The following is a 23,969-nucleotide window of genomic DNA, read 5'->3' as shown; positions in this document are numbered from 1 at the left end:
GCCCATGGTGCTAGGACAGGCAGGAAGCCTGCCTCTGCACCCCAGCTCTGCCGCTGACAGGGAGCCTCCATAGGTAAGTCCGCACCCCAATCCCCTGCCCCAGCCTTGAGCCCCTCCAAAACATAGAGCCCTCTCCTGTATCCCAAACCCCTCATCCCTGGCCCCACCCTGGAGCCTGCACCCTCAGCCCAGAACCCTGATCCCCTCCCACAACCCAATCCCCAACCCCACTCCTGAGCACCCCCAAACCCAGAGCCCCTCATTCCCATCCCCATCCCACAGCTGTCACCCCTGCTCACCGCCCCTCTGCCCCGTTGGGCCACGGGCATCAACAATTTTCTTCAACTGGGTCCCCAGAAAACAAAAGTTTGAAAACTGCTGCTATATGCTACTTCAATAGCAGTGCATAAATGTCCTTTAAAACAGAAGGTCATAGTGCTTCAGCAGCACTTTGTGAATTTTCCACTGGATTTTTTTTTAAAGAGTTGACACAATAAAGGGAATAGCTAAAAGGAGTTGTGTGTGCAAAGTGGGTTCTGACAGAAAATCAGTCACGCTGCAGCCAATGTGCATCACATATGCGATTCACAGATCACATAGGTGACTTCATTCTAAGTGAGGCTCAAAACTTTCATTTTGCACCTCATAATCTTTAATGCATTTATCCTCAAGACATCCCTCTGAGGTAGGGACATACTATTATCCCCATTCCACAGATGGAAACTGAGGCATGAAGAGGTTAAGTAACTTGTCCAAAGAGGAAATCTTTGGAAAAAGAGAATTAAAACCAGGTCTCCCAAGTCCCAGGCTACTATCATAGTCACTGGACCATCCTTGATGCACATGTGTGAAGTTAAGTGTGACTGTATATGTTTGCTGGATTAAGGCTCTATGTAGGATTGTTAATGTATCAAGTGGTACAGGGTGGGGGGAAATGTAGCTGAACAAATCACAAGCCCTTCATATCTATAATTTTACAACCATCTGTTTCTAACTATCCCTAGTCCTGGAGTAAAAGATTCCAGCAAAATCCTGGTTACTCAGTAGTTATGTAAGGCACACATGTAGTTTAGGCTTTTAAGAAAAAAGGATTATGGGGCATATTTTTTAAACCCTGCAAACATGATACTATGGACTGATTTAGTACAGAAGAGGAACCAGGTCATGAATGTATTTTGTTTTTATCCGGTGGAAAAGAATTTGCTTTGTATAAATGGGACACTACATATGAAATGGGGATTTAAGCTTTCACCAATCAGTGCATCAGTGCATTCCTCATGATGTAATTAGCTAAGCAAAATGTATTATTGCTTGGTGTATGCTAAGCTTCAATTTACTAGGCAGTTAGATCAAAGGGACAGAGGCATCTTCTTCCGGATGCCACAGGATCAACTGTGCTAATTTATTTTGATAATAAGTCTAAAATGTCTTCTTTCAAAGCAATGGTCATATCCTTTTTTATCCTAACAAACAAAAATTCTCAAGGTCTAGCTCTCACATTTTGGCAGCAGCTAATGGATAGTAGCAGGACAAAAATTAGACTTTCTATGAAATTTACATGCCCATTATACAGTATATGAATATTTTACTAAATAGTGCAGGTCTGAATCTCCTCCTCCTGATGCCAGTTTCTCTCCATTGATTTCAATGTAGTTAATCCCAATTCACATTGCTCTGAGTGGAGAATCATGTCCTATATGTCTTGTTAGGAAATGTAGTCATCTAAATGATTTTGGAGTACTGGGAGCCAATAGCACAGCTCTCTGTTATATGAGTGCTGTAGTTTAATGTAATTCACATGGGTATAAAAGACTGTAAATCAGCTTTTATTATTCTAGAGAAACAAAGGTGCAAATTATTGGCTGGATGGCATTTTCATTTTTTCAGTACGAAAGAGTTATTCTCTTGAAGAGAAGCAGAAGGAATTTTATATTTAAAATGAAAGTATGTGTTGGACAGGTTTGAACAAAGGACTCTAGGTTAAATATAGGCAATTAACCACTAAATGTGTATTTATAATTGCACAGGAATCGTCTGCTCTTGTTCATCTAGAACATATACAATTAATCAACTTTAATGCAACATCAATAAAACACATCACAATTCATTACAAGCTTCTCTTTTGCTATTCACCAACTTTTTTCCAACAAAATCACACAAAACAACAAATAGCAAAAGGCTAAAATGTAAAAGCAAATAAAAATATGTTTTCTTACATGCAATGGATAATGAATAGCACGATCAAACCCAAACAGCATGCATGAAGGCATTGCCATGGCAGAGGTGGCATTGCGACGTTTGTATCCCATTCCAATACACAAAGGGACAGAGAAGAGAAGAGAACGGTAAAAAAAAACCCCCAAAAAATCACATCACATCACATCAAATTAATGTAAACTATTTCTCTCAAATGATAACCTGGGCCAGTCTTAGTTAAGGAGTCCCAGAGGTTAGATGATGGCTTTAAAACACAAACTGTGAAATTCATGCAACAAAAATATGCATTATATGCATCTTGCTGTTTGGTTTAGGGTCTCAAAGTACTTGACTCATTTGTACTTTAACTATCCCAGCATCCTTACGAAGTACATATTATTATCCACATCTTACAGATGAGGAAACTGGAGTGAGTGAACATGGATGCTGAGACTTGCCAAGGTCACAAAGGAAATCTGTACTAGAGATTGGAATAGAAATATTAACTCCTAGTCCAACAGCTTAACCATAAAACCATATTTTCTCCCACTGGGTTTTTTTTTCCTGAAGAATGTTTTTTATTTTTCAGGTATTTGGGCTCCAAAATGTTTCCTTTCCTCTAGGTTCTCATTTGCTTGGTTATTTATTTATTTTTGTGTGTGTGAAGAAGAATCAAACTTTCTATTAAGTTTGTTCTTCTATTTACCCATTCAGACGTGCGCACAACCAGACTAAATAAGCACAACCACACTATTACCATGCAAGAACAGAACTTAACAAAATGAAACAGAAGTACACCACCAGAAGTGAAGCATGCAGGCAAGGTTAGTGCAAATCTACTTTCAGTCTGGGCAACGAAGAGCAAGGATATGTTATTTTTGTGAAAGAAAGAAAGAAAGAAAGAAAGAAAAAGGAAGAACTGGTGCAGCAACATAAAAATAAGTTCATTAAACAGTCATTATTGTGTGCTTTGAAAGGATTTTGGGAGCAGGCCTATATCCTTACATATTTTTAGAATATGGCATCTCTCTTCCTTACTTTGAATTACAAGAGTCTAGGTTTTACCCTGTCTCTGAAAGGGTAAAATCTAAAGATGTGGACTGTCAGATTCTTTTATGTACATTAAGCTAACCCATGATCAGGCTAAATTTGGAATCGTGGTTAAAATCATGGCCCTGTTGAAGTATATGGGAGTTATGTCACTGACTTGAATGGAGTCAGGATTTCACACTGTTTCAGTGCTAGTCAATTAATCTGTGGCTTCTTTAAATAAGCTGCTAACTTCATATACTAAATTATGTAACACCCTAAGATGGACTCCCATATGAGTAGGATATTAATGTTATATACTGTATTTAATTTTTTGCATTGCTATTTATATAGTTAAACCATTCTTTTTTATATTTCACTGTTTTCAATAAGTGTTTTGTATGCAAGTACTTTTATCATAATTCAAATTTCATGACCTGTCACTTACTTTCTTTCCATGTTTAGTGAGATAGATTCTAACCATAGATGTAGTTATGCTGGTTGATCAAAGAAACCCGCTCTGAGTGACAGATAACATATGCACCACTTTGAGACTTCCACACAGAAAGCTACACAAATCACCAAAATTCCACAAGGATGTTATGATACAGCACACACTGTGCAATAAGACTTGGCAATAATTTCACAAAAACAAAGCAGAATCTTCCACTGGGTTTCAGGTTTATGAAAACAAATCTAGCACAAGTAGTCTATTTTTTTCAAACTGCAAATTCATTTCCAAGACTGAAGAATAATGTTTACAGCACAGTTCTAATTAGCAGCTATTAGTAATGCATCATAATTTAAAGGAACATCTTCAGGTACCATCATCAATAATCATTTAACAAAGAAGGATGCAAGAAGCCTCATGCTTTGGAAGCTGATTGTCAAAGTAAACAGTTCCCTAGTTAGGTTCCTCCTAATAAGCAGAGCAGAAGCTTTCTAAATCTAATCTGCAACTCTATGCATTTGGACACACTAATGATCACCTCCATCCACAGTTACCTGGACATTGGGTCTCCTTTTTCTCACATTAACTTTTGGTATGCCCACACCAATATGCTGAAGTAACAGAAAAGCAGTAATTTATATCTTCACACTACTAACACACAGTTAATTATTTATGGTCTATACTCAACCCTCAAGATCTACTCTTCTCCAATGGGTATTTTCCTGGAATCACCCGACTAAGCTCATTTTGACAAAGTAGTTTCAGAGTTCTGAGTTCTCTGTTAGCATCACATGTTTCAAGCTGCGCAAACAAACAACAAACAACGGTAAAGCAGGTGAATTAAATTAACAGAGAGCTCTACATCTACATAACCAGCACATTTGACCACAATTTTAATAGATCATAGAAAAATACCTTTCTTCTCACTCATCACAACATTTGTTCCTCAAACAAACCATCTCCCGTTTGTTTTTCTTTTAAAAACAAATCCAACATATATATAGTATGAAGCCCATAAAGTACATAGAACCTTATTCAAAGCCTACTGAAGTCAATGAAAGTCTTATTCATAGAAGGGCTTGGAGCAAGACCTTAATGAACAGTAGGGGAAAGAACGTTGATATCAATAGTAGAGCCAGGGGTTCATTCATTATCTATTTCAGAATTTGTATCCTATTAACACTGAACATGTTGAGAGAAGTTTATTCCTGTATAACTCCACTGACTTCCCTGATTGGATCTATCCCTTGGGATAACTCATTTTGGCTCAAAACAATTCATCTCTCTCTCTCCCTCTCTCTCTTTATATATACATATACAGATATATAATTGACAAAGTGTAAGTTAATATTTATTGATTGATCATCACTTATTTAAGAGCTAATGTAAACGAGATTAGAATTGAACTTGTATTTTGTTAAAAATATGATTTTGTAGTCTGTCTAACATAAATGATGGTGTTTTCTCAAGAAAGTCAGAATAACAACGTTACAAGTTCACAGTAAATGGTGGGGTTTTTGATTTGTGAGTTGTTACCGTAAGGCAGTATTCCAAAATGTTAATTATGTTGAACCAGTTTTGATTTTCAGGTTACAGATTTTAGGAAGGAAAGCAAAAGGCATTCAGAAGAAGGAATTAATGACACTCCAGCATACCCTCACCTCTTCAAAGATAAATGCGTAGGTATGTTTTGGTATACATCTATTGAACAATTTCTGGCAAAGAGGGTTAAGATGTTGTTCGTTAGTATATTAAGTGCAATCACAAAATTCAACTAAAAATTAATATAGTGTGTTAAGAGACGATCAGGCATTCTATACCTATCTGTCTTTGTAGTGTACCTTAGTTTAGAAGGTAGTTACTGTATCAGTCTGAAGTGCATGCATCACCCCAAACAAACTGGCAGTAATAAAGTCTAGTCCGTACAACTGTTAATAATAATACACAAATGAAAGCATGCTTATTACTCAGTTTGCACATTCTGCAGAGGACATAAAACACAATATATCATTTATGAAATAACAAATTGTTAAGAACATTCTCAAACAGCCATTGGAGAAGTACTTGGGGGACATCTCTACTCATCTTCACTGGACTTCAGAACCCTCTTCAATAAAAAAAATCCATACCGCTACTATGCGGTACTGAAGTACATTTTGAAAATAAATCCACATTTGAAAATAAATTAGGGTTTCCAAGAAAACCAATCTTAAAGTCATGAGATTAAGTGAGTTTTGGTGAATATGATATTATTTAAAAAGGCAGTTCAAGAAATTACTCTTAAAGTGCTGGAATGGTAATAAAATTTTTGGTTATAGAATACATCATGGTTCTTTGCTTTTTATACTTTTTAATTCCCTTCTTAAGAACATTTCATCAGGATGCAGGTATGAAAAAGCCTAAACTCATAGGGAAAACCTGGAAGCCTGCACTCTAGCAAACAAATGATCTAATCCTGCAGGGTGCTGGCAGACATCAATGGAAGATGACATGAGTGCTCAGCACCTAGCAAGATTGGCCCCCATACAATAGTAATGCATTGAATCATTTTGTTTGTCTGTTTAATAACGGGGTCATATCAGTTGCATAAAAGGCGACAAACAACAACAGACACTTGCCCCAACCATTTTGTTCTTAGGAGACCTCTACTAACCTTTAATAAAAACAATATCACCCAGTAATGGAGCAATTAATATATGTCATCAGTGTAATTACTATTTCCCTGAAAACTATTCAACATGTTAATTCATCAAGTGAAAGCTGACTAAGGGAGTCCTTTATACTTCATCAAAAACCTAATGCACATATCCATTAAACTGAAGTGCATGCAAATTATTAAACCAATAATCCAACTTTTCCTTTTCTTTCCTTTTAAAGAGGAACTTTTACACTAATTCCAGTTTGAAAATGAAGAAAACACAGACAAAAAGCAATAGTTTTATAAATCCATTTTATTTTATCAGACAATATCTCTATTTCTTCCCCTGGTTTATCATTAGATATTATGATGTTTAAATTATATTTTTTCCTTCCAAAATCAGTTTCCCTTTCTGTTAGACCTAGTAAGCACTTCAAAATGTTGTGTTTATTCCATCACATATAAATTTCTCAGATGACCAATTTAGAGTGATAACTATCCTGCAGGATAAATGCACCACAGATAAGGTCATCACCAATCCTTGGTTCCCCCCGGGGTAAGTAAAAAAGCTGGAAACGTTTAAAGGGCTCTAAAAGACATGGCTCTATCTGCAGTAGGATTCCACTGGTGCAGGAACCGAGGAAGACAGCTATAAGGAGGACTTCCAAGGATGACCTGCAAGCCTTGCCATAGATGACATCACAGGGGAGGGGTATATTAAGAGAAAGGCTGCAGAGATTACAGACAGTCCTACAAGCCTGTGGGCAGTTGGGGATAGCTCCTCAGGGCTAAGTTATGCAGGGAACTCAGGAGCACTGCAGGATGAGAAGGCCATGAAGGTGGACTAGAATCACTTTAGCTCCCACTTCCCCCGGCATGGAGTGTTCTGCATTTGCAGAATCTCACCCATATATTTAAACATAAATTGTCCTAATAATATTAATAGCAAGTTTAATATTAATAGCTGAAAAATCTAAAATCTAATCTGTTTCTCACTATTTATCCTGGTTGATTTTCTCCCTTTTTCTTTCACACATTTCTGGTCTGGTCATTTTTATATTTATTTCTTTAGTTTCTATTTAATTTGACTTGCAATTTCTTGCACACTGTACAATGCTGCACTGTCTGTGTTGCGACACTGTGGGAGGAATGTTTATTGAAAAATGTTTCAATAGGAATACAATACAATACAATAATAGAAAGTAATACAAAACTCATTGAAATATTTCTATTGGATTAGGCCACCTGACAGTGTCTCTTAAAAGCGATAAGAAGATGGACTAAGATGGGGCAAAACCGTGTTAAAACACAAATTAAAGCTTTGATTCAACAAATAATTAGACACTATATAATTTTACTAATGTGAAAAGTCCAATTAAAGTCTATGAGGCTACTTACATGAGTAAGCTATGTAGTGCATAAATATTTGCAGGATCAGGGTCATAATTAGCAGAGATGAGCACAAACCAAAACCTCTGATCTGAACATCTCCAAACTTTGAGAAAGTTTACATCCTGGATTAGATCTAGAGTTAAATCTAAATTCCACACAGCTGACTATCTCTCTATAGTGGGCCAAACAAAACCCTAGCAATCAATAATCTTTGGACAAATTCTCAATCAGACCTCAACTCTAGTAATTAGGAAATATGCAAGGAAAAATATAAAAAAAGCAAGCATAATGGTATTGCTATTTGTCTTTAATTTTTATGTTTGAAAGTTCTTCTCAGTATGAAAGTTCTTCTTTAAACTAAATCTATGGTAGCTACGAAGAATAAATAAAATAAAATAAACATTTTCAGAAATAAACTCTTAAGGGTTCTATTCCTGACGTTACCTTGTAACAATCCTTCCCCGCCCCCCAAAAGAAGATACACTTCAGAATCAGCTTTAGTGCTGTTATCACAAGCTATTAACTATTATTAATATTACTATATTATTAAAGTAACAAATTATATGCTTGACAACAATGGGGTAAGAGTGGAATGTTTGATTTTCATTTTTCATTAAGGTCCAAATCCTAGTAAAATCAGAGGGGGGTCTATTGACAAAAGTGGGTTTTGGAACAAACTCCAAATTGGGATATTCACCATTGCTGTATACCACCTTTATCAGCACTTATAGTATGCTTCTCTTATGTCTGATAATAATTCCAGAGCAACAGTGATATAAAATAGAAGATTTTTCATACCTTTGGTTTAAGATCTGGATGAAGCAAAACATAACCATTAGGGTCAATTGCAAAATAGTAACCATTTGGGCACAACTGAAAAGAAAAAAAAATGATGTGCACTGTTATTAGGCTTAGTCTAATGAAAAAGATTTAGTTATGGATTTTTAATAATATTCAGAATGTGGAAAATATACAGCTTAAGGCAAAGCTGAAGTACGTGTGTGTGTGTGTGTTGGGGGGGTGTTAACTAGATATCAGTCTCACCTACCATTTTTAAAAAAAATCTTTTATTTCTATGGTTTTTGTTTTCAATGATGACAAAATGTTATTAGAAATTAACTACTAAAATATCTTGCTCTACACATGGGATATAAATTATACCTGCTAGCACACAAAGTAATATGTGAGGTGAAGGAAAGGTCACTAACTTCATAATGAAGGTACACTGTGTACAGTGTAATAAAAATACTACATAGACCAAACATCTGGATGACAGCACTCTCTGTGGTCTCCCCAGGGGACTTAAGATCTGCTACTTTCAATACCAGTAGAAGACAGTATTGCGCAAGTAAGCTGCATCCTGATGACCATTTTGTGGAGCAGCACTGATACTAGCTACAGAGAAAGTAACCACTCTCTAAAGTGATCAGAGGAAAGGAGAGCATAAGTTATAGGAGATCTGGTGATCTTCTGACTCTGATCTAGCCCACAGTTAGATCGTGAAAGTGTGTAAAAAGAATTCATTTATAAAATAGGGAAACAGCTAATACCAACAGAAGAGGGCAACTTACTGTAAACCGTGGTGTCAGTTTTTTAATGTCCTCCAAAGAGACATCAACTCCCATAACTCCAAGAATCAGCTGGTTCTGGGATAAGATTATAAAAAGTTAGTGGCAGTTTTAACATGTTGACAATACACATGCAAACATATAGCAGCTCAATCTTAATTTTGCTTGTATCTTTTTTTGTTTTTCAAGACAGGTACTAGTTAAAACTTTTTTGGGGTGATACATACCTAGAGAGAGAGTCAGCTAGTCTTTTAATGAAGAGCAGCTTAGTTATGTGAGAGTGGAGATCAACTACTGCACTCATATGAGCCTGATTAACCGACAGGAAGAAAAGAGCAGCTGCATGGATTTTAAGGACCTTATTCCACACCAGCCAATAAATGGAACAATATTAACACCAGCCTCAGAGTAAAATATTCCAGAAGGCTAATAAAAAGGGAGTGCGGAGATTGAAGTGAAAACAGCAGGTTCTAATATAAAAAAAATAATACTTTCATGGATAAATGGGTAACAATTTCAAGAATCAACAGAATAGGAGTATAAAAGATATGATATATCTCCATTAAAGCCATTAACATAAATATGGCCCACAAAATTATTATGACTTAATAATACCCAATGACTGGAAATTAGCTAATGTAATGCCAATATTTAACAAAGGCTCTAGAGGTGATCCCAGCAATTACAGACCGATAAGTCTAACGTTGGTACCCGGCAAATTAGTCGAAACAATAGTTAAGAATAAAAGTGTCAGACACATAGAAAACAAACTGTTGGGCAATAGTCAACCTGGTTTCTGTAAAGGGAGATCATGTCTTACTAATCTATTAGAGTTCTTTGAAGGGGTGAACAAACATGTGGACAAGGGGGATTCCGTGGACATAGTGTACTTAGATTTCCAGAAAGTCTTTGACTAGGTCCCTCACCAAAGGCTCTTACGTAAATTGAGCTGTCATGGGATAAAAGGGAAGGTCCTTTCATGGACTAAGAACTGGTTAAAAGATAGGGAACAAAGGGTAGGAAATAATGGTAAATTCTCAGAATGGAGAAGGGTAACAAGTCCTCGGACCAATCCTATTCAGCTTATTCATAAATGATCTGGAGAAAGGGGTAAACACTGAGGTGGCAAAGTTTGCAGATGATACTAAACTGCTCAAGACAGTTAAGACCAAAGCAGATTGTGAAGAACTTCAAAAAGATCTCACAAAACTAAGTGATTGGGCAACAAAATGGCAAATGAAATTTAATGTGGATAAATGTAAAGTAATGCACATTGGAAAAAATAACCCCAACTATATATAAAATATGATGGGGACTAATTTAGCTACAATGAGTCAGGAAAAAGATCTTGGAGTCATCGTGGATAGTTCTCTGAAGATGTTCACGCAGTGTGCAGAGGCGGTCAAAAAAGCAAACAAGATGTTAAGAATCATTAAAAAGGGGATAGAGAATAAGACTGAGAATATATTATTGCCCTTATATAAATCGATGGTACACCCACATCTTGAATACTGCGTACAGATGTGGTCTCCTCATCTCAGAAAAGATATATTGGTACTAGAAAAGGTTCAGAAAAGGGCAACTAAAATGATTAGGGGTTTGGACAGGGTCCCATATGAGGAAAGATTAAAGAGGCTAGGACTTTTCAGCGTGGAAAAGAGGAGACTAAGGGGGGATATGATAGAGATATATAAAATCATGAGTGATGTGGGGAAAGTTGATATGGAAAAGTTATTTTCTTATTCCCATAATATAAGAACTAGGGGTCACCAAATGAAATTAATAGGTAGCAGGTTTAAAACAAATAGAAGGAAGCGCACAGTCAACTTGTGGAACTCCTTACCTGAGGAGGTTGTGAAGGTTAGGACTATAACAGCGTTTAAAAGAGAACTGGATAAATTCACAGTGGTTAAGTCCATAAATGGCTGTTAGCCAGGATGGGTAAGGAATGGTGTCCCTAGCCTCTGTCTGTCAGAGGATGGAGATGGATGGCAGGAGATAGATCACTTGATCACTGCCTGTTAGGTTCACTCCCTCTGGGACATCTGGCATTGGCCACTGTTGGTAGACAGGATACTGGGCTAGATGGACCTTTGGTCTGACGTGGTACAGCCTTTCTTATGTTCTTAAATGGCATAGTAACAACATATAAAGTCTTTATGAACTTTCTCTCATGTTTTGAACATTTACAATATATACTATTTATTAAATCTTATTTCAAGTTTCCCTTCTTCAAGGAGCGTACAAGTAGAACATGCTCTTTGGTGTGTGTGGATCATGTCTTCCTATGTGTCTGGACGGTATACAGCATAATGGAGTCCCAGTCCTGATGAGGGCTTCTAGGTATTTCAGCCAAGATTTTGAAATCCTGCTTGTGATTTTCCCCTAAAGAGATCTGATTTTCAGAAAACTTCAGGCACAAACTACTAGGAGTCTCATTCTGGATACTCAAAAATTGAGACATGCAAAATCAGTACATACTTTTGACTGTAAGGTAATGATCAATCAAACAACACAACAGCTACTGTATTTAGCATAGTAACATCAAAGCCTGAATGTACTGTGTACCATCTGGAAAAAGGAGTCATGCATCTCCATAATATCACTTCCACCCATTCCAATCCCCATGGATGTCACGGAGGGCACTCCAGGAGTTTGGAATACATATTGGGGAAGGCAGCAGAGACTACCTAGGAAACGTAATAGAGTTTAAATTTCCCCAAAGAACCCCACTGTGTTCAGGAACCTTTACTGAGTGACTAGTACCTTACTTTACAAGCAGACCTAGTGAATTCAATGGGATCAGTTTGAGGTACAGCACTATCCCATGACTAAGAGCATAAGAACTTGACCCTGAATAGGAGAGGTTAAGGAGCTTATTATAAACTAGTTTGAGAAACATTATGGATCTAATATGGATCTTTTTTTTTCCCCTGGGCCTATGTGGTCTCTGATAAATTTAAATCAAAAAGAGTATTTTGGCTAAAATAAGCTTTTGCATGCTTCAATCCACTAATGGATAAATGTAAAATGGAAATGCTTTCTCGTTTACAACTCTGAATAAAATGTACATGATGATGTTTAAGTGGCCCAGATTAACGCTGAGGCTATGTCAAATTTATAGAATTTTTACTTTCAACTTCAGAATATACTCTAGGCCTGATTTAAAAAAAAGACAGAGCAGTGTCATGATGCAGCAAAAAGATACATGGTTTCAACACTATACAGGGACAAATAATAGAATTATGCCTATCTAATAATTAGATGTCAATCTATCTAGCTATCAAATGTATGTAAATTAAAATCTAATCTCTCTTTCGATATGTTAATGTTTAAATTAGGTCTCCTACAGTTCTGCTACACACTTCACAAAAATACATATAAAACAGGTCTATGCCCTGAGGAATTTATAGTCTACATAACAGACAAGTAAAGCTACACAAAGGTGAGAGAGGGATATGTGTATGTATACAGATAAGTTTGGATGCTTCGTTCTGCAGTGTAAATATGGTTGTTTTGTTCTGTATATAATTTATTTCACACAATCTGATGTGTCATCTCTGAGAAAAGCAGGAAGCACTCTATAAAGTAAGACAGAATCATTTTCATCACGTAATGGAAGGGAAAAAAACAGATATTCCTCTTCCTCACCCAATTTTGCTGGCAATGCCCTAGAAAACTGACTGTTCATTTGAAGTCCAAGCATCATTATAATTATTGCCTATTATCATGAAATTTCATAGCTTCTATGGATTTTATAAATGTCTCTAGGCTTCTCTTTTTGAAAGACCTATGTATCATCATCATCTGTTTCCCATGTAATTATTCATCCCCAAATGCATTCTCATTATCACCAGGTCGAGCAGACAGATCAAGTGATATCATATGTTGAAACTCAGAACAAGCAATGTGATTTGCATTTCCTTGTTCCCAGGTGGTCATCAGATAACTCAATGTGACCATTTGTTTCCAGTTGTACAAAACAGTTATACTGTAGATAGCTCTTTATAGAAATATCTATTTCCACAAGGATTGCTACATCAAGTTTTATTAAAGTAACTGAAACTTACTTTTCAGCTTTAAGTAATAGCTTACCTTGTTCCCTTGTTGGTCTACTGTTCGATTAAAGACAGGCAGAGTTCCAGTAATGACAAGGCCCAGTTCCTAGAAAATAATCATAAGGGATGGAAAAAAAATCCATAATTAATAACAAATATTAACCAAAAATAAATTAAGACAAAAACAGTGATTACCTTTTTTAGGCCCATGACACAAATCTGGGCTTTCATTTTGCTAAAAAATCCCAAAAAGCTATTAACTGAATAATTAATTTAAATGGTATTAAAGATCAATTGTCAAACACTGTATTTAATACATTGTGCAATACTTTTTGAATTTGAATAAACTATTTGATTAATACTTTTCCAGCTTCCATTGCTTGGTAAAAAATGTGTTAATATATTTACCGGTGTGTGTATAAGAAGGTTCCCCCACACCATACACAGGTAATAACTCAATGTTTAAGATGAGTGGTGTTCTACAATTAGAATATAATATCTCAACTCAAGAGAACTGTAGGTTGATGAGACTTAACTGACATCTATACATTAGTTCTCTCTCACACATTCTCTAATTAGCAGTAGTTATGAAAAAACCCCAACTTTTTAAATCAAGGGGGTAGGAAAAAGGAAAGTAACAATTAAGCCAAATCAATACAGAAACATCAAATGCCAGGTTAAGCTACTTATGGCATCTTCATTGTTTCCTAATGTCATTCCCAAAAGCAATACTTTTAAAAAGGGAGTATTGTCTGGAATGATGTACACTAATCGCACTTGGAAAAAACTGCCACATATAAACTTCTGGAATGTGATAGTGCCAAGCATTTAGCCAGAGCACTCGTTATGTGAAGATATTTTGGTTGTACCATCCAGGCATGAGCAGACTGTGGGTATATCTGGATGGCCTGAATCTAATCACTGTAATGCAGGCAGATGACTGATGCTAGAGAAGTATCGTCAAGAAAAGTCTTATGATTTAACAAAGTGCAGAAAGCCATTAATAATCAAAATGCATGGTAACGAGGCACATTAATTTCTATGAAGAGTTTATTATGTAAAAATCAGTTTTCTAGGGCATAGAGAAGAGAAACGATGACAAAATAAGACACAGAATAAGAGTAAGAAGGGTATGGAGAGATTATCAGGGAGGAGAGGAAGGTAATAGTGATCCCTGGAAGAAATGTGTTTTAAAGAGGCATTTCAAGGAGGTGGGAGTGGATATTTAGTGGAGCAGAAGATGGAGCAAAGCAGAGTAGAAAAAATTAAGGGAGCAGAAGGGGAACGGAATGCGATAGGTACTGAGCAAAACAGGGAGTTGGAGGAAATGAGAGCTGAGGTCAAGGTGGGTAACAGAATATGTAGTGTAACAAGGCTCAGGATAAGGAGCCTGAATAGTATGAGTGATGTGATAATGCTGTGTAGAGATTCAAGAACAAGAGGTGATATGGTCTGAGAGAAGTAATAGAAAATTATACCCTAACTGTTCCCCAGCTGCGTTCAGCCCAAACCACTCCTCCTCAGATGTGCTCACCCAAAACCCGCTGCCAGTTGTCTTTCCCCCAGGTGCTCACCCTGATCCATTCTTTACCTGAGCTTACTTTTGGACAGATTAGTGAGGCTGGATAGCAATGTGAGGAGATCAGACAGGAAAATGTAAGAATGGTTAAAGGGATAAATGACAAGTAGTTTAGTAGTCTGGATACCTTGGCACTGACAGAGCTAAGCCATATTAAAGAAGGAGAAGTGACTGTGACAGTCATAGCCGGAGGCTAGATTGGGGAAAGCAGGAATAGAAATCACACTGCAGGAGTGAGCCCAGGTGAAGGGAAAGACAGTGGAACTGTTAGGTAATATGGAGAAGGCAGGTGGTGGAGAAGGATCTGGTGGAAAGATAAGGGGTTCTATTTGGAGATGCTCCATTTACACACACAAAACCAAGCAGAAGGAGAAAAGTCAGGGACTAGAGAGGTCAGTTTGGGAATTACCTATATAAAGATGGTGCAGTATATGAAACCTTCAGAGTGGATGAAGTCAAACAGAGAGTATAAACTCTAGAGGGAGAAGAGGATGGAACCCAGAACAGCCTCTTGATGGATGTTAAATGATAGGGGTAAGAGGAGACAGAGGTCACTGCCAGGAGCTATATTAAGATAAACATATATAACAAGTGCCCTTATTATTTGAGATGGGCCTGAACTAGACCCCTAAATGTGAACATCCCTAAACACTGGGAGTGGGGTTTCAAAATTTGATCCTGAACCAGATCCAGCATGAATGCAGACCCTCTGCCATGGGCTGAATTAAGACTCTCCACTAGAACAGGCTCAAATATTAGAAGGTTTAAGATCTGGGTCTAGGTCCTCAACCCAGCATGTCCATACTTTATTAAACTCTGTGTAGATTTTCAGGAGCATTAAGGGGATTCCCTAACACATAGTTTTCTGCCATGTTAGATCGGCATCGGATTAGAGGGCAGCTCGCATAATTACCAGATCAGTGGGTTGGGAGTTACCAGAGTGGTTAGATGTTTGGCACTTTATTTTCTAAGCACTGAGCCGCAGACACTAGCCTTGAGCTGAATTTTGCAACTTGGGTCCATCTCTATTTAAGTATATTTATACAGAGAATGTTTGTTTGCTTGTTTACATACATGGGCAAAGACATTAAGTAAAGGTTTAGAAAGAAAGCTTTTTGTAACCCACTCAAAACATAAACCATTGTAATGGTTATTTGCAGCTATCCCTGTTCTTTTTGTTTAAGTAACCAGATCTCCTCTGACACCCATGTTACAAATTTAGCTTAGAACAGGATATGTACAGAACATATGAACTTTCCTCATAACATCCTTTATACTTCCAGTAAGTACCTCAACAGCAACCAAGAGAATGTGGTCAATGAACTTCTGGCTATTAAAACTGCAATGATACAACATTGTTTCCTCTATGTCACACACTGTTCCATGATGGACTGATAAAAAAATAGATATTTTAAGGAAATGCAGGCAGGAAGAAGTGGATATTGACATGACTCTAGATGACCATGTGAACGTGGATAAATATGTGATTTCAGATTATCATTTTACAGTAATTTCTGCATGATTAAAAGTATGTACAGCAAGTTTATCTACTTCAGAAGTTCTGACTGCTGCTAATAATACTTAGCTTTTCATAGTTTCCTGCGTATGTTTGTTTTAAAAGACCCAAATGATAAGCCAGCAGGGTGGAAAGTGCTGATTATGCCCTTTTGGTTGTTTTCTCCATCACATACAATAGTCAACTAAACAAGCAGTTGGCTGAGACAGTGGGCAATTGCAATAACCACGTACTTCTGGAGTCCAAATCCTGTTCACATGCCATGTGAAAATGAGTTGGCTGGTTTTCAGTTTATTTTCCCATCTGTGCATTTTTTTCACAGAACAAGGTCTCCAGACAATTTAGCACAAATGATAGTCTCTGCTGAGCAGAGGCCCATAACTGGAAAACAATATTTTTCATTTGTTTGTTTTATGTCAGCAGTGAGCTGCATTTAGAGATGTGTGTGCGGGAGGTATTTCTGGAATAAATCACATGTCTATCCATGTCATTATACTAGATGAAAATGATAAAGATAGCAAGGGCAGAAAATGTCCAGCTAGGATAGCAAGGACAGAAAATGTCCAGTGGTATAATAGCAGTTCAGAAAGCTGCTTTATGACAACTCAGAAATGTTACATTTTGGGATGGAGGAGTTTGAGTCTTTTGTAGGTGGTGGACAGAAATGGGAGAGCTCTTCATTTTATAAATGTTTTTTCCATATATACAAAATACTCTGCTTTATCCACAATACAGTTCATAAAAAAAAGTGTTGACTTAAATTATGCATTTCAGCTGAGTACTGTAAGGTTCTTAGGATTTAAAAGCAATGGATATATTAAACTTATAAGCATGTACACTTCAAAATGCTCTATACTAAAAAGATATTTTTCTTTTTACTATGTAAATATAGCTCATACCAGCGCATCCAAATACACATTGGTCCACTGGACTTGTTTTGCTTTATCTCCAGCTAAAACCATCGGTCTCCCCAAAACGTCCAAATATTCCTGTCAAAAAGAGCAAGAAGCCCATCAGAGGCAAGACATTATCAAATCAACATTCAAAAACAGTGCCAGGAAAAAGACAAAACATATGACAAAAAATAAAGTGAAGTCAGTATAAGGACATGATTTCAACACCAGTAATATAACAGAAAAAAAATGTATATTCATTGCTCTCTGAAGTTATACATCAAAGCAGATCACACTTGGGTTTGTGCTACGTATCACATTAGATTCAACAAGGGGTATTCTGAGTCAGCAGTTCCACTGGAACATATATCTACAAAAATGAATTTTAGGTGTAATAGTAATATGACAACAACATTGCAGAACCCTCAAGTGCATGAGGGAACAATGGGGTGTGCTATTTGTTATGAGTATATCATTGGAGAGCAATTACCAATAAGCACCTTCTCCAAAGTTACATGTCAGAACAGATTACCACTACTGAAAAAAACTCAATGATGCCTCTAAAATAATTAAAAACAGTAACGACGACTGACTTTCTTCTTGTTTGAAATCTAACAATGTGAACAATAACAATACAGATGAAGATGACACTCTAGCAGTTTGTGAGGCAAAGGCAAAAGGATCCACCTTTGCCTTTTTTCCTAGGCCCTGGAAATTTGCTAACACAGGAAATGGAAGAAAGATATACATGAGCTAGTGAAGGAAAGATATACATTAGCTTCCCTCATTAACAGATGTAGTAGACATTTCAGTGCTTCCTACTGTACTGTGCTGAAAACCAATTGTTTGTTGTTCGGAGATGCTGCAAACAGAACTCTTTGAGAGAAATCCAATCCACTGTGTCCACTCAGAAACAAATGGCAGATGGCGTATTGGAACTACTTATGATAGATAAATTAGATAGATATACCATATGTAGATCCAGGCCTGCTTTATGTGGGTTCACTATGGAACACTACCAATAATTTTCCTTCCCAGCCTAGTAAGTGACCATTGGGAATGTCTTGTAAGGCACTGTCTACAGTTCAAGCTTGCAGGGTTTTCTGACACAGGAGATTTGGTCTTAGACTTTCTTAGTTGATGTAAAATGTGGCAACCTGATTGTCAATTTGAAACAGGACCATCTTGTGAGATACCAGGTCTCTGAAGGTCCTCGGTGTATTCAGGGGTGTCTTTATAGCCATACAACTTACATGCAAATGATCTTCTTGGACAGGCCAAGTGCTTTTAATGTAACCCCCCACCCCTTCTTCTGTGAGCTTCCTAATCCTACATATGTCTAATACAATTTGAAGGAAGGAATTTGCAAATCCTTTCCTAATTACAGACATTCACTGAAATGCACCAAATGAGCATAGCTTGGAGTCCATCCATCATCCAGGAGTAATGTGAAAGTCAGTATAGCTTGACACCACTGACATTCCAGGGTCCACTGAAGTTGTGTGGTATATCAATTATAAATACTGTGGACACCCTCAGACACAATATCTACAGCATGGTCTTTACTGGTTCCAGCTGGCTCCAGAAAATACTTCCCATCAATTCTACAATATCCAAAATACAGTCCTGGGGTAGAACTTTTCAAGTCTAGCAGGGCACCCATGTATTCCAATAGCTTCTGAAGAAAAAGCTGGGACTTTGGATACTTTATTTTGAACCCTAGTGTCTCCGGTGACCTGATGGTTCCAAGGACTCTTGTTTGAATTGCTTCCAATTTTTTGTCTTTGATTAAATAGTTGTCCGCATAGAAGAAAACATGTACCCCTATTCTGTGTGGTTTTGAGATTATGATTTCTAAGCACTTTGTAAACACATGTAGCATGGATGCAAGCTCAAAAGGCAAGACTCAAAATGGTCTCTTGAATTCTCTGTGTCTAAGCAGCACTCCTGAATGTCTTCATCCATACTTATTCATATATGCTAACGTCAGTACTAGGGAAGCAGGATTAAGGCCGTCCAAAAATGGTCCGATACCCCATGGGACATAATGGCATTAGTGCTGACAACTGCACCAAATGCTCTGGAGGAGTAGAATGTGGACCTCATCTCAAACACAATCGGTGGTCCTGTGGAGCCAAGAATTCAAGGACACCTACTGCTGTCTAGAGTCTGTATAGATGAAATGCAGTAAACATGAATGAATGGTCAGATTGGTTGATATTTCTCACTGTCTTCAGGGGTTGAAGAGCTGGTCTGTTGTCTGTCATTGCTCTTGAAGTCATCAGTAGTCTTGACTGGATGCTGCTAGAAAGCCAGGGTGAAATCATCTTCAGACAATTAATTGAGTGTGCTACTTTTGATGCAGGCCTGGTTAGGCTCCTAAGCATAGGTGATGCTAAGTATTGTTTCAAGAAGAGTGGAGCTGAGCACTGGACTAGTTTCCTGAAGTACCAAAAGCATCAAAACTTTGACACTGCAGTGAAACTGACACCAAGACCTCCAGCTGCAGTTTTGTAGTCTATTTTGAAAAGACTGGGCAATGCAGATGGTGCTGACAGTTTTGACATGTAGTGGTGCTCTCAACCCTGAACTGCCTGAGACTGAAGCTTCTTAAGACTCGAGGGGACTTAGGGAAAGTGTGTGAAGAGGGCAAGAAAGTATTTAGGCACTTTATTCAAGACTTGACTGCTCACAGTAACATCTGTAAATAAGTCTCCACAATATTCTGTTAAGGCCATAACTGTCATGTGCCTGTGCATGCACAGACAGTTTAACTACATTTGTGTCACTTTTTTGGAGCCACTAAGCTGTCTTCTCTCCATAGCCACAACACAAAAAAAGGATGGGGGGAGTGGAACAAGACAAATCCCGCACATTTTTCCAACACAAAGTTTGGAACCTAAAGATCTAAAGCTTTTTAACACTAAAGAAACCCTGGATGCGAGTCAATTGATTGACATGGTTCTAACAACAGACAGAACCAGTTCATAAGGATTTATGGCTGGAACTGTGAACACTGGAGTTGTAAATACTGGGGTTGAAACATCAGGTTAACAACTATGTATGTCTTTCTTCCACTGAAGGGTTTTGCTCAGGACACCACCTATTGGAAACAATAGCATTAGAACTCAGAGCTGGCTTTTGCATTCCTTGAGCTGAAATGGGGATCTGATAAGGGGTAAATGTTCTATATTGGTTTATGAGTGGACACCTTCAAATTTGTTTCACTCTGAAACTATACCTAAAAAAAGATGTATTTCATTTTACTTATAAGGCAAACCAAAAGTAATTCTTGTAAACTGTTTACTGTCACAACAGCATTTCTTTGACTTATGACTGTACTTGCAGTTTGCAAACACTATAGACGTACCTGTGTGTTTATTCTTATCGCTCCAATGGAAGGAATTTCATAATAGTAACCTAAAACACATAAAGGAAACAATAACATGCTGCTACATTATAATGCCATACTCTTCATTTGAGATCACTTGAAAGAAAAAATTCTATTTCCATATCTCTTTTACTTCCAATAATGACGGAAAGTATCTTAAAAGCATTTGCATGAAAGAACCTCTAAGCCATAATTATTTAATTAGACCACAGCAATCAATGGACATGCAAGTTGTGTCATCACCATATGTCTCCATGCTAGCTATTCCTCAGCAACGACAAGCCGCTTTGTAACCTTTGTTTTTTCCCAGAGGAAGAAATGGAGTTTTCATACATTTCCCCCCTGCATTCACAGCTATTTTGAAGAACAAACATATTAAAGAAGTACATTAAAAAGCAGCAACAACAATACAATTATATGCTGGATACATGTTTAAATCCAATTAAAATCTACAATGAAGTGAACTCATCCACAGCACAAAACCACTGCTTATTGTGTGATAAGAATGAAAACATCCATTTGACGTATCCTCTCACAAAATATTAGTGGCATCCATTTATTTATCATTTGCATTGTTGTTATTTATTTGCATTATAACATTGCCAAAGGCCTCAATCACAATCGAGGGCCCTCTGTACAGCTATAAGAAGTCACGATCCCTGCAGACTACAGACTATCAGTCACAAGTAATAGGAAGGGTGGGGGGTGATGGAGAAAGGTAACAGTAATAAAGTTAAAGTTACATGGTCTAACACTGTTTGCCAATTGATTATTCCTAATGATCTGATTTTAAAATAAATAAATAAAACCTCTGCCTGTTTCTGTGCATGTGCAACTTGATAAACCGCACTATAAACTGAACAGAGCATAACATGGTCACTCAGCACCTTAAGCTGGTTGGTCAATACTAAATGAATAGCATAAGGAATTAGACTGTCATAACGTAGAGACATACACACTATAATAAGCAGAGAGGTTTACACATACACCTACCCCAAGAGGTAAACATACATCTAGATCTCCTATAAAAATAACATAATTATGTTATATTGATCTACTGGTCATTCATTGTCATAAACAGGTAATTGAGTGGGAAACAACTTGGAAAACAAGAGGAAAATTTGATATTCTTTTGCTATTATCACTAATTGCAGCCAATCTCTCTAAAAAGTCAACAGTGGGGAAAAAATCTCTTAATCATCTTTTCTTTTTACTGATCATATCTGCCATTGGCCATACCCCACTGCTCTTGAGAAGTTTTATCTGCACGATAGGTCAAATTCTGAGGGATGCAGAGGGGGCACACTATTCACTAACATCAAATATAATGGATTCCTCTGCACCTTATCTCTCGGTAATCTCCTCCAAAAACATAAATTCAGCTATCAGCTTTATCTGGCTGACTCTCAGATCTACCTCTCTCCAGGGGCGGCTCCAGGCCCCAGAACGCCAAGTGTGTGCTTTGGGCGGCAAGCCGCAGGGGGCATGCCTGCGGGAGGTCCACCGGAGCCGCGGGACCGGCGAGCGGCAGAGCGCCCCTCGCGGCATGACGCCTTGCTTGGGGCAGCGAAATGTCTAGAGCCGCCCCTACCTCTCTCTCTCCTCCAGAGCGGTCTCTTTTTATCCAAACTAAAATCTCCACCTGTCTGACAGCTCCCTGTGGATATCTAACTATCAGCTCAAGCTCAACATGGCTAAAAGAGAGCTCCTAAACTTCCTGCACAAACCCTCCCAATTGCCTCCTTTCTCAATCACTATGGACCACAGAATCAGCCTGCATATCTCTCAAGCCTGTATTACAGGCATCATTTCCAATTGTATCTCTCTTTTGGTCCTAACATACAAGCTCTCTGTAAATCTTGCAGTTTCTTTGTGCATAAGCTCTCTAAAATACAGCATCTCCTATCAATCTATTAAACTAAATCTCTCATTTGTCTCATATCTCAATTACTGCAATATCCTTTTTTCAGGTCTTAATAAATGTAATCTTGCCCTGCTCATATTCACTCAAAATGCTGCTGTAAAGATCTTTCTGCTACCCAACCACCACTCTTTTCGAATGTCTCCACTTTCTCTACTACATCAAATATTAGCGGCCTTGTTTTCACTTTCAAGACCCTTCACAACCTGTCCTCAACTGTCTATCATCTCTAACTTACTATCAAAAAGTCAACTCCAGCCTCTGATAGGCCCAGGATGCCTGCCTCTATCATCCACTGTTTACATTTTTAAACAAGCATCTTTATGCCTGCTCCCACTCTGTCCCCTCCTGCTTGGGACAAATTCCCCTTAAACATCTGCAAAACTAAATCACTCTCCTTCAAATCCCTCAAGTTCTTCTTGGCTATGATACCTACAAAAAATTTGAAAATGGTTAGGCCACTAGTGTGCCGAGACCACAGCCTGTCATGATGACCAATATTATTTCATTGTACTGTCCCATCAGTATACTGTTCTATATCCATCTGTTGTCTCATCTTGTATTTAGATTGTAAGCTCCTTGGGTGGGAACTTTTTGTTCTGTGTTTGTAAAGCACTTAGCACAATGGAGCATAATTAGGACACTTGGAGCTATGATGTTACACATAATAATTGTGCCCATTACCTCTCAGTATTTGGACCTAAACTGGCATACAACAAGAGAAAAGTTGGGCGAGACTTTTACTTAAGTGGGAGATAAGGAGACAGTCAGATGATAAACAAATTGCCAGCAACATAAAAATAAAAGTATTTGAGGGAGGCAAAGGATGAGGGAATCTAAAAGTTCAAAGGTGTAAAGATTAATAGCTCTCTCACCACACAGATAGTAACCTTATTTTTGATTCTGAGATCAGTTTATCCCAGTAGTTCTTGACTGTGTAATCTACCACATATAAGCTACTGTAAGTTTGGAATTAGAAATTCATACTATTATATGATCTCCTTTTTATCTCATTATGTGATTTATAATGCATCAGCTTGGCATCTACAATATCTTTCTTTCAATTAGCACTCAGGATTGTCTATGGTGGTAAGACAATTAAAAATAAACGTTTCTGGATAAAATGATGGGGTTTGATCACAATAATATTTTCATCAAAGTTTTGGATTGCCATATAAAAATCATTGGCTGATAAAATTTTGGTCAAATCTTTAAAAAATGATTTTTTTTTTGTTCAAAGTGATGGATGGACATCTTACTCTTCTTTCTCTCTCTCAAAAAAAGCAACAAAACTTTTCCCCACCATTTTTCTAGGGATAAGGGAAAAAGAAAATACC

The 23,969-nt window shown here is 37.5% G+C and overlaps 1 protein-coding gene across 4 annotated transcripts in view; it reads right to left on the bottom strand.

The window, feature by feature from the left end:
* The window catches only part of CACNA2D1 (calcium voltage-gated channel auxiliary subunit alpha2delta 1), a 613,296-nt gene that overhangs the window by 77,242 nt on the left and 512,085 nt on the right, over positions 1–23,969 (bottom strand). For all 4 annotated transcript variants that reach the window (XM_050936798.1, XM_050936799.1, XM_050936801.1 and 1 more), the window contains exons 13-18: positions 20,691–20,740; positions 17,327–17,416; positions 13,370–13,438; positions 9,278–9,352; positions 8,505–8,579; positions 4,231–4,287 (exon numbers count right to left, since the gene is read on the bottom strand). In XM_050936798.1, coding sequence (XP_050792755.1) covers positions 4,231–4,287; positions 8,505–8,579; positions 9,278–9,352; positions 13,370–13,438; positions 17,327–17,416; positions 20,691–20,740 — 416 coding nt within the window. The remainder of the gene's footprint in view (positions 1–4,230; positions 4,288–8,504; positions 8,580–9,277; positions 9,353–13,369; positions 13,439–17,326; positions 17,417–20,690; positions 20,741–23,969) is intronic.

Source organism: Gopherus flavomarginatus, chromosome 1, assembly GCF_025201925.1.
Source record: "Gopherus flavomarginatus isolate rGopFla2 chromosome 1, rGopFla2.mat.asm, whole genome shotgun sequence".
NCBI lineage: Eukaryota > Metazoa > Chordata > Testudines > Testudinidae > Gopherus > Gopherus flavomarginatus.
The sequence above is the reverse complement of the archived record's forward strand: the minus strand, read 5'-3'. Positions and strand labels throughout refer to the sequence as shown.